Source organism: Magnolia sinica, chromosome 6 (genome assembly GCF_029962835.1).
Source record: "Magnolia sinica isolate HGM2019 chromosome 6, MsV1, whole genome shotgun sequence".
Classification (NCBI taxonomy): Eukaryota; Viridiplantae; Streptophyta; class Magnoliopsida; order Magnoliales; family Magnoliaceae; genus Magnolia; species Magnolia sinica.
In genome coordinates, this window is record NC_080578.1 from 99,784,292 (window position 1) to 99,795,023 (window position 10,732).

The 10,732-nt window shown below is 39.8% G+C and overlaps 1 protein-coding gene and 1 long non-coding RNA gene across 2 annotated transcripts; both read left to right on the top strand.

Annotated features, from left to right (window-relative positions):
* Positions 1 to 1,929: 1,929 nt before the first annotated feature.
* On the top strand, positions 1,930 to 4,617 carry LOC131249253 (AP2-like ethylene-responsive transcription factor At2g41710). The gene is made up of 3 exons (XM_058249899.1): positions 1,930 to 3,102; positions 3,312 to 3,400; positions 4,417 to 4,617. Exons 1-3 carry the CDS (start codon positions 3,072 to 3,074, stop codon positions 4,537 to 4,539), a joined length of 243 nt encoding a protein of 80 aa, XP_058105882.1. The 5' UTR covers positions 1,930 to 3,071; the 3' UTR covers positions 4,540 to 4,617.
* A 25-nt stretch (positions 4,618 to 4,642) lies between these two features.
* On the top strand, positions 4,643 to 5,509 carry LOC131249254 (uncharacterized). The gene is made up of 2 exons (XR_009172767.1): positions 4,643 to 4,749; positions 5,177 to 5,509. It is a non-coding gene; the product is annotated as an uncharacterized LOC131249254 (long non-coding RNA).
* The last annotated feature ends 5,223 nt before the right edge of the window (positions 5,510 to 10,732 follow it).

The window sequence follows — 10,732 nt, forward strand, 5'->3', positions numbered from 1 at the left end:
GTAGGACAATAATGTAAAGGAAATGGGCAATGATTATAAATCTGTAACAGACACCCATTGGAAGTTGGAACTTGGAACATGTCCTAACAGCTTTGGACAAAATTAACCACCCGACTTAGATATTTAACTCATTTGTTTTAAGAGCTTCTAAAAACTAGCTGGAAGAACATATGTTGAAGAAAAATCTTTTAGGCTGAAGGTGCTGCCATTTTCTGTAGCTCCCATATGTGGAGCCAAAAGTTTATGGAGAGCCAAGATCACTAGACTGAACCCAGTGCGTGTAGACAAAAAACATTGCTGCAGTGGGAAACATGAAAAGTGTGGACCATTTGTCTCATCATTGCTACTTGCTAGGGATGTGGGGGATAATTCTTGTAGAAAACTAGAAGAAGGGAAAGGGAAGAATTGAAATATTGAATGATTTCTTTCTGTATTTCTTTGAGAGAGTAATACTCTATACATATATAGGAGGAATGGCTCCAATCAGGAGAGATTTCAATTAATCTAACTAAATTTCAACCTAGTCAAATCTAAACAAGAAAGAAAAAAATATACATGGAGAATCAAATCTTTCCCAATAATTCTCTTGGCTTATTTGGGTTAACTAGGTTCTTAACCATACTTCTGGCACTGTTTGAGGGTGGTGCTAGTCTTTTCCATCCAAAAATGCATGCGTTCTGTGGACAATGCTTCCCTATTGCATATCATAGGGATTGTGGCATGAGAGAAATTGAAGAATAATCAAAGTCAAATCAGCTAAGTGTAGCATATCCTCAATAATCATAAGACGGACTCCATTGGTCCCTCTAGGTATGAGTTCAGCGATGTATGCTTTTGGTGGGAATTGAATGGGAGGGGCCCTGACAGGTCCGCCTAATGGGGGCTAATCCAGATTGCATTTGTGGAATTGTATGTCTGTTGGTTTGTTGGTGCCTGTGGCTTTATCAGATGCTAAATGGATGGATAGATAGAATTCAATGTGGATGCTAGTGTTATGGGATCCACTAGAAGTGCTATTTGTAAGAAGTGAACTTGAAGACTGATTTCCTCTTTGAATTGTGACAGTTGTGTGTCGTCTTTTACCCATGGATCCTACACATAAACAAGTGAACATTTAGATTTTATTTGGAAATCTAGCATGTGAATTCTCTGTATGCGTGATTGGAGGTATTGCTGAGGACTATCGATTACTTAAGTATCGCTCACTTATTGATGCATACTCAAAAGCTATTTCGTAACGGCTGTTACGATCTTTTTATTTTTATTTTGAGGAAAACACCAGTATTAGCCTTAAAACGGCCATTGGGGGTCTTTGTTTTTTCTCCGGAATGGCTGTTGTGACCTGTAACACATAACGGTAATGCCATTATGGCACACCTTGCTCAGTCCATTTATTAAGGCTTTAGCAAAGACTTTAGTTCATTGATTCCTGCTAGGTTGCCTCAAATTCCAAAATGAGTCTCCTTAGATCAGTTGATCCTATGCATAAACAAGCATACATTTGTTGATAAATAAAAAAGTTGGTTTAAACTAGGGAAAGGAAATTAATAAGTTTCTTGAGGAGATCAAGTGTCCGAAGTTCCAATCATATTCCTTACATGTGTTTCAATCGCCTTAAACACTCAATGAATCATACCCAATTGCGTGGTGCTCCTACTTAGGGCCCGTTTGGCTGCAACTAGATAAGTAACCTTTCCTGTTGATGGCAGGAGTTAAGTTACTTATCTAGGATAAGTAAGTTCGGTTGGTTAACAATTAATCATCAGTTACTTATTTGCTGAAAATTGCTCAAGTATTTCGGTGCTTTAAAAATAAATCAATAAATAAATAAAAACCTTTTAAACTTTTCTCCACTTGCTGAAAAGTCAAAAGCCACCACGCCCTCCCCCATCCTCCCCGTCCCCCCCCCCCCCCTCCAAAACCCTAGATCTGGCAACAATTCTTCAAAAGAGCACCAGAGGTCTTCCTCAATCCTGTGTTTCTCTCCGCATTTTCTCCAAATCGATGTGTTCAGTTGAATTGAAGCCAGCCTGGTGAAACACTTCTTCTCCTTCAAGAACATGAAATTTCCTTCTAGAAAAGCTTCAGGTACCTTTGGAAATGTAGATCTTTCACAGATTCTTGGAAATTCGATGATTCTGTCGTAGTTTCTGGAATTTCCATAAAAAAGCAATAGAAATAGCTTGATCTTGATTAAAGTTGCCAATTATCTCCTTCTCATTGAAAGAATTGTGAAATTTCACGTGTTCTAACGAATTTGTTTCGTCATCAAGTTGTTTTGAGTACATTTGTGTTTTTTTTTTTTTTTTTTACGATTGAGTTCAAAACCCTAGCTTTGATGTGCTTTTTGCAAACTAAATGATAGCTAGGCTTCTAGAAGGATCTGATTCTCTGGACTGAAAGTGGCGGTGAGTGCTCGTCAACCTCTCTGTTAATCAGTATGTTCGAGGTTTTCGTTTTTTGAGGGTTCTTGCTGTTTTTCTTTTGTATAATTGGTTCATTTCTAATGGAAGATTGGAAGTATAAATGTTTGATTAATGCGCTAGGGTTTTTGTCTTGGCAGTGCCCCTTCCACAGGATTTTTGGGCATTTTTGAGAAAATTAGTGGGGATTATGCAGGCAGTGTTTCATGATTCCCATGACAAAGGTTTATGGGATAAAAGAGGCAGAAATGTTTTCTGCTGCTCCCATTTTTCGTTAGGGAGTAATGGATAGAGAAGTAACCTGATGTTCCTTCACTGTTAATATAATCCACAAAGCATTGAAGAGTAAAAACCACGAGAAATCATTACCATTTTACAATACTTTAATAAGCCATATAAAAGTGCTTTTTCTTCTACGTGTGTACGAGTCTCTAAAATGAAGCATCTACTTTGTTTCTTTATGTGGATATTTGGATTTTGTTTCTTGCATCCTCATCTGTTAATTAATTTTCTGTGAGCAGGTTCTTAGTGGACACAGAGAACAGAGTCAACATCCCTTTGGATAAATTGCTGTCTACTTGTAGAGATCTAGATGGCAGTGAAACAGTTATTTTTTCATTTTTTTAAAAATTTGGGTGGTGTTTGGAAATGGAACTCAAATGGAGTACAATCTATCTAGGTGAGTTTGATTGGTATTCTTTATCTATTTGGGATTTTAACCCAAAAAATAATATTTTTTTAAAGGCAATCCCAAAATGAAAAAAAAATTGCTTTTGGGTTTTTCTAAGAAGATATAGCAGTTTTGAGATTCGTGCTTGTTTGGCTGTCATTCTGTTGGGTTTTATTTGAATGGGGATTTCATCTTCCTTTTGGGTGTATTTTTAACAGGTGCTTATGACGATGAAGAAGCAGCTGCACATGCATATGACTTGGCAGCATTGAAGTACTGGGGCCAAGACACCATCCTCAGCTTTCCTGTAACATCTTTTCCATCTCTCCTGACAGTGACTTTCCTTGTTCACCCGAAATACTACCTTAGGGCCTGTTTGGATACAAGGAATACATGGGAAAAAAATGGTATTCCCTTGCTTTGATGTTTATGGCTATTTGGATTGCAAAGAAACCATGCATTCTATGTAGTCATTATTAGACTCTCCATAATTATGGCACAAGATACCAGGTAACCATTGTCTAATGAAAACATGATTTCCACTGCTATCCGAACATACCCTCCTTTTGCATTCCACTAGACTAGTGCTGGAAAATGTAATCATTACACATCCGTGTCTGTGTCATGCTTTCCATGCAGCCAAAGAGACCCTAACTCTGTTTGTCCCTTTTGAAGAAATAAAACAGTTGTAGGTCATACCCAACTTTCGTTGCCTCTCCATAAAAATAGAACAGAAATGGAACCTACTAAAAATTTGAACACATTTCTATAGTGGTAAATGGGCTGGGCAGATTAACAGTTGTTTATATCACATTTGGTATGGTGGCAAATGTGCTGGGCTGGATTCAGTCAAGCTCGAGTCCAGTCCTCTTTTCTGGGTTTGGGCCAAGTTTCAAGGCCTGTGGGTTGATTCTCCTGGACTTGGGGCTTGAACATCTGCTTGAATGGCTAACAAGCAGTCCAGTCCAGCTCAACGCATTAGCATTTGTGAGTGGAGTATTTGGATGTTTGAGTGGCCTAGCCCAAGTCTGCTTCATGCTGGGCCAGGTGTGGACTCAGGTCGTAGCTCATGCACTGGACTTAAACATGCTTCAGCCCGGCTCCATTTGCCACTGTAATTATTGGGAGATCTTCAAAATTGAGAAATGCAAAGCATCATCCCCACAGTATACAGCAGATGCCCATGTGATTGAGGCAATTGATATGGTGGCCATAGCCCAAAATTCCATGAGATTAGACAACCATGACCCATTTGAGTTGTGAATTTTGCCCATTGAATGTGGATCATTGCTTCTGTTTTCAGTTTGCCATTCACCTTTTCAGGCTGCTGATCAGGTGGGCTCCATAGTCTGGAGATACTTTCTTTTGGGTTACTGCACATCCATATGGTGGCCACCAAATAAACTCCTGATCATGGTATGCATGTGCCCATCTGCTGAGCATTGACTTTGAACATCCATCACCATCCATCATGTGGGGTTTACCATCCATCACAGTTTTTATTTCAAATGCTTTGTGTGTGTGTGTGTGTGTGTGTGTGTGTGTGTGGAGGGACCCAAACTTAGGTGTCTTTCGTGAAGGGTAAGCATCGGTGCTTTTTTAGCTGCTTCTTCTCCCCAACAATTCCATGCCACAATTGACGACTGCCTACTCGGGGTTTCCTCATTTTTCCTCCCATGTTGTTTGGGTATCCATCTTTCTTTCTTTTCTTTCCTTCTTTAATTATTATTAGCTGTTTGGTATTCTTTTTGGTTGCGAGCTTGCATTTTTGTTTTCTTTGCTTCTTCTTCTTTTCTTTTCTTTTTTCTTTCCAATTCAACAATTGTTTCTACAAGAATGATTAAGAAAAAATAACATTAGCATGATTGATAGCTACAGTCTGCTGCAATAGAGCTCTTATATTGAAACACAACCACAAGGCCATGACTCCATTGAAAAGAAAATATAGAACAGATGCATTTGCAAATAATGATTTTTTTTAATATTTTTTTGGAATCAAATCGGCCTTCAAACATTGATGATTTTATCCTCTCAGGACTTCAAAGATTGAAAATGGCTAACCATGAGGAATTCATTCACACAGGTGCAGGGAGATAAGGCAGATTGGCAGTTGAGCAAATCGGCCTTCCAAGGGAAGAAAATGGACGTCCACACAAGGCTCATGAGCAAATACAACCAAGTCCCAGAGGAATCTGGTTAGGGGACAGAATGATGTGGCTGGTTGGTTTTTTGTTTGGATGCAGGCCTACCTGTTTTAGCTGGAATTCTTATCAGGGAGCCCTGTACTCATGGGTGCTCTGTTGCCTTCCTTGCCTTTGAGCTGTGCTTTGCTAGCTACTTCATAGCCAGCAGGAGTGCAGGGCTGATGTGTTTCATGCTAAGGGGAGGATTGGCAGATGCTGTAATGGAGGGTTTTTATTTTTTATTTTTTATTATGTGGTTTGGCTTAGATCATGGTGGTTTGTAGCTGTTGAACTCTAGATGGATGTTGAATAAGCGGTCTGTTTGGAATTGGAAAGGCCTGTTTGGATACCAACAAATAAATTACTTTTTCTACTTATAGCCATAGATAAGTAACTTATTTCAGATAAGTTTGGTTTATGATTAGTTATAAGTAACTTTTTTACTTAAAAGTACTTAATCACTTCAGATAATTTTTTTAAAGCCTTTCTACCTTTCATAAGTGACTGAAGAGAGGCGTAGGAGAGACGAAGAGGAGAAGCTGATAAGTAGGTTGTTTACCAAACATATTTATCTTCTTAATAAGTAGAAACTAAGATAAATTGTGGCATAAGTAACTTATCGTAAGCAACTTATGATCCAAACGGCCCGAAGTGACTGAGAATGATATGTTATTTTTACAGATATTTAAACTTTTCTTTTAAAAAGCTACTTATCAATACTTATTACCAAATATACTTATCTACTTATTGGTTAATAAATATGTTGTTTACTAAACATGCATATCTGCTTAATAAGTAGAAATCGAAGTCTGTCTTAACATAAGATCCCCCCAACCCACCAACAGGATTTGATTAGATGGTTGGCTGCCATTAGAAGTTCATCTATTTCTTTTTTTTGTTCTGATCATTTTAGAATATAGACAGAAGATGAGGAATATACAAAACACAAGTGGGCTGTATGATAGGAAACAGTGGAGAGGGAAGAAATCTCCTTGGGATGAACTGAAAACACAAAAAATATTAGCCTAATTCAAAACTTCAGTGGCTCTATGAATTTTTCAATGGTGAACATTCAATCTTCATTGTTTCCTCCTGGGTGGCCCACTTGAGCTTTGGATATGCCTCACTTTTGGTCTCATGCCCTAAAATAATCTGAAAAAATGGATGGACGGGGTGGATTTCTCACAAATAGCAACCTAACTTCCTCAATGAAGGAAGTGCCTGCGCTAGGTTTACCTAGGTGGGGCCCGCCGTAATGTTTGTTAGAAATCTACCCTGTCGATACATTTTGTAAGCTCATTTTAAGACTTAGAGACCAAAAGTGAAAAGGATCCAAGACTCACGTGAGCCGCACTAGAGGAAAAGTTAGGTTGGGAAATTTATATCGTTGAAACTTCCTTGGAATCGAGTTTAAATACCATCCATACCGTTCATAACGTCATTCCTACCGGGATAAACTGAGAACACAAATATTATGCTGATTCAAAACTTTTGTCGCCCCACTAATGTTTCAACTGTGGATATTCAATCGTCAGGCCACTTGGATATTAGATCCGTCACCACATGAAAACGTAATTGGATATCCACCATTCAAATCCTCCTAAGGCTCACTGTACTGTTTATTTGACATCCAATCTCTTGATTAGGTCATACAGTCCTAGATGAGGGGAAAAATCAAAGATTATCTTGATCCAAAACTTTTATGGGCCCCAAAAGGTTTTTAATGGTCTAAGTTCATTCAACACTGTTTCCTGTAATGTGGTCCACTTGAGATTGGGATATACCTCATTTTTTGTCTCATACCCTAAAATGTTCTAGAAAAATAGATGGACGGTGAGGATACAACACATACATCATGGTGGGGCCTACAGAACTTGGTGACGTCACCTCGAGCCTCCCTACTCAACCTGTTAGTAGCTGATCCGGACGGGGATTTCTTTCCTCCACTGGGATGCTACGTGGGGGCCATTATGATGTTCTAAAAAATCCACCCCGTCCATCCATTTTTTTTAGATCATTTTCGGACATTAGATAAAAAATCATACAGATCCAAAAGTCAGGGCAGCCGCACAGAGGAAATAGTGGAGATTCAATGGCCACCGTTTGAACATTTATCTGGCCATAAAAGTTTAGTATAAAGCTATAGTTTTGTGTTTTCACTTCATCCCAGTCAAAATGAACTTATAAACAGTTTGGATGACATATAAACATCGAGATGGTTCCCAAGGAGGTTTCAACGGTGGAACAATTGCTCCAGTTTTCATTCTCGTATGGCCACAATGAATTTTGGATCCACCTGATTTTTGGTCTCATACCCTAAAATAATCTGAAAAAATGGATGAACGGGGTGGATTTTTCATAAACATCACGGTAGGCCCTATGTAGCAAAAACTTCCTGCACCAAATCTAGATTGCGTGAATAAGCCCCGGTATGCTCGAATGGTACTGAGTAAACTCATTTGGGCATGCCTTGAATGTATGTAGTCCATCCACACCGTCCACCCTTTTTTCCATCTAATTTAAGGGGTTGAGCAAAAATTGATGCATATCCAAAGATTAAGTAGATCATTGTAAACCGTGGCTATAATGATTTCCACTCTTGAAACATTTTTAAGCCCTATAGTGATGTTTATTTTTCATCTAACCTGTTTATAGAATCATATAGACAGGGATGAAGGGAAAACACAAATATAAGGTTGATCCAAAACTTTTGTGGCCCTCCAAGTATTTTTCAACGGTAGACATTCAATTCAACCGTTTCTTGTGGTGTGGTCCATTTGAGCATTGGATATGCCTCATTTTTTGGCTCAAGGCCTAAAATTATCTTTAAAATATATGTACAAAGTGGATAACATAAATAAATCACGGTAGACTTCACAGAGTTTAATAGACTGCACAACTACCTCAAACGGATTGACTAGCCAATGGCTAGTGGTCGATGGTCGGCGGACCTCAAACATATGCCATCTAATTTCATTTTACAAATAATTTTATAGTAAGAACTCAAAATTGGAGTAGATCAAAATATCAAGTGGACCACACAACATTGATCGAGAACTCTCACCATTAGGCCGTGTTTGGGCAACTACGTTAGGGTAGAATACATGGGATGGAATTATGGCGACAGCCACATTTATGACTTGCAGTGGATTGTCTTGGGATAGTGGTATACACCTCTATCCCAGGACCAGTCCTTATTATGTTTGGATTTCATGAGATTACTTCCAACCCATGGGATATCTGAATGGGGTTGTTTGGATTGCTCATGGATACAAGTGGGTTTATTTAACTATTTCAAGTGCTTCCCAACCTCCAATCTCTCTCTGGTAAGAGGCATCTCCCCTGCGCAAGATAACATCATCGAGCCCAGAATCACCATCGTTGCCTTCCTAAACCTGCGCAGCCATTGTCGACGACAATAGCATCCAGCGACCGTCTCTCTCTCTCTCTCTCAGAGAAGAGCGTTCTTCACCATGCGGCACTCTTTAACGCTGATGGCGCTAACGCGCGCCTCCCTTTTAGGCCAGGGACTCGAAGGAGAGGATGTGGTGTGAAATCTCTGCTGAAAAATCCAATGGAACTGCCCTTTCGTATCATTTGACGGTGGAGATTTTTTGTTTCCCTCACTCTTACCCTCTTCTTCTACCTTCCTTTGTCTTTTTACACCGAAGGTGGGTAAAATGGGCAGAAAAAGATCGTAGTGGGAAATGCACCTCGACAATATCTGGCGTTTGTCGTTCTGGGGATCAGATGGTGATGTGTTCATCTTCGACTCCAGCTCTTATCTGATACAAAATTACAGTACTACCCTCTTGCTCGTTTTAATACCCTCGTACCACATGATCCCTATTCTTGCCTTTCTCGAGATATTTGATACTCTGGCAGTGTGTGGTAGATGGTACTCAGGCACTCGGGACTTGCATACGTGGCATAATGAAACTAAAATTTAAACTGTCACCATATTTCGGAAATCATACTTTTTTGGCAACATTAATCATACTTTAAACTGTCACCATAATCCTCAATGCCTGCATATTAATCGTAATAGTCTGCCGGAGTACAAAAGTTTTTCCTCTCTCGATGTGCTAACACGTGCATGAAATAAGGCCGCTTATCTAGTGAACAACGGACGACGAAATAATAGATGGTCAAGCATTATAATGCCCATATTCAACATCCTTATTTAGTGCATGGAGTGGACCCGCTGATTATAGCAAAGGGCGTCTAGGGCTACCTGATAAGCGAATTGGATCTGGTACACGTGTCTCGTGTAAGGACATGTGAGGGCTGATGACCATGAAAAGTTAACTGCCGCTCGTGCACCTCCTTGAGGAGTGACACAATCCGCGCTCATCCGAAGACCGTCTGTTGCCCAATGCCAGATCGCCCAAATCCCTCTCTTCTAACAAACGTATTGTGGTGTGAAAGATAATACAAGATGAAGCGTTGCCCAAACGTGTAAGGGATGGAAACATGGTAGATTTTACAATTCCACTCCTCATATTCCACCCTGACGCAGTTGCCCAAACATGGCCTTAAAAACTTCCCGGGGCTACAACAATTTTGGATTAAGTTGGTATTTGTTTTTTTTGCCTTCATCCAGGTCCGTATGACCTAATCTACAGGCTGTACAACCTAATCTACAAGTTAATGTCAAATAAACGTTACGGTGGGCCTAAGAGGTTTTTAATGGTAGGCGTTCAATCATTACTGTTTTCCCATGGTGTGGTCCACCTGAGATCATGATCAATTTCATTTATGAGAACAAAGATTAAAATGACATGTAGAAATGAATAGACGGTGTTGATAAAACACATAGATCGTGGTGGGCCCACATAGCACTCGCGACCAGCAGCAAGTTTCTAAAGGAGAGGTGGTTGCGTAAGAAAGGGAGATTTTCTCACCCGTAAATCCGAACGGAATGCCTGCAGCGTTTGATGGTGTTGTTGATCGAGGCGTTCTTCCGAGCTCGATCAACAGGTAGGAAATCCTCCCTATTCTGATATTTTTTACGATTTTTGAAAGAGGGTTTTCATGTACTGCATTTCGTGGACGACTCAAACATTGGGGTAGACAGATCTACGGGCAGAGGTGACAACTCAAACACTAGGCCTAAGACAGATCTACCCGTTCGTGGCTGGAGACGGGCCGAGGTAAGGACGCAATCCGCGTCCTAAACAGTCCAAAGATGCGAGCCATCCCATCATACGATACTCCCTTCCCGAGTCACCATCCCACAATAAAAACTCCAGAACCGCGTAGACTGTAAGTGAAATGGAAATCAGATACGGTACATCCGAACAAAACGGAGTACGGTACATCAATCTATCCACAACATAGGTAGAAGGGTTATTAAAAATCAGGTCCGTCCATATGTAAGGCCTGAAAATGGGTGGTTTGTATTATATAAATTAGACATTTCTATACATACCATATATGGAAATGAATGAGTTCAC

Excerpts from the sequence above, each read along its gene's own strand:
- LOC131249253 (XM_058249899.1), top strand. The coding sequence starts at position 3,072 with ATGGAACTCAAATGGAGTACAATCTATCTAG. Across the intron at positions 3,103-3,311 it reads ATGGAGTACAATCTATCTAG|GTGCTTATGACGATGAAGAA; the intron begins GTGAGTTTGATT and ends TATTTTTAACAG. Across the intron at positions 3,401-4,416 it reads ACACCATCCTCAGCTTTCCT|GCTGCTGATCAGGTGGGCTC; the intron begins GTAACATCTTTT and ends TCACCTTTTCAG.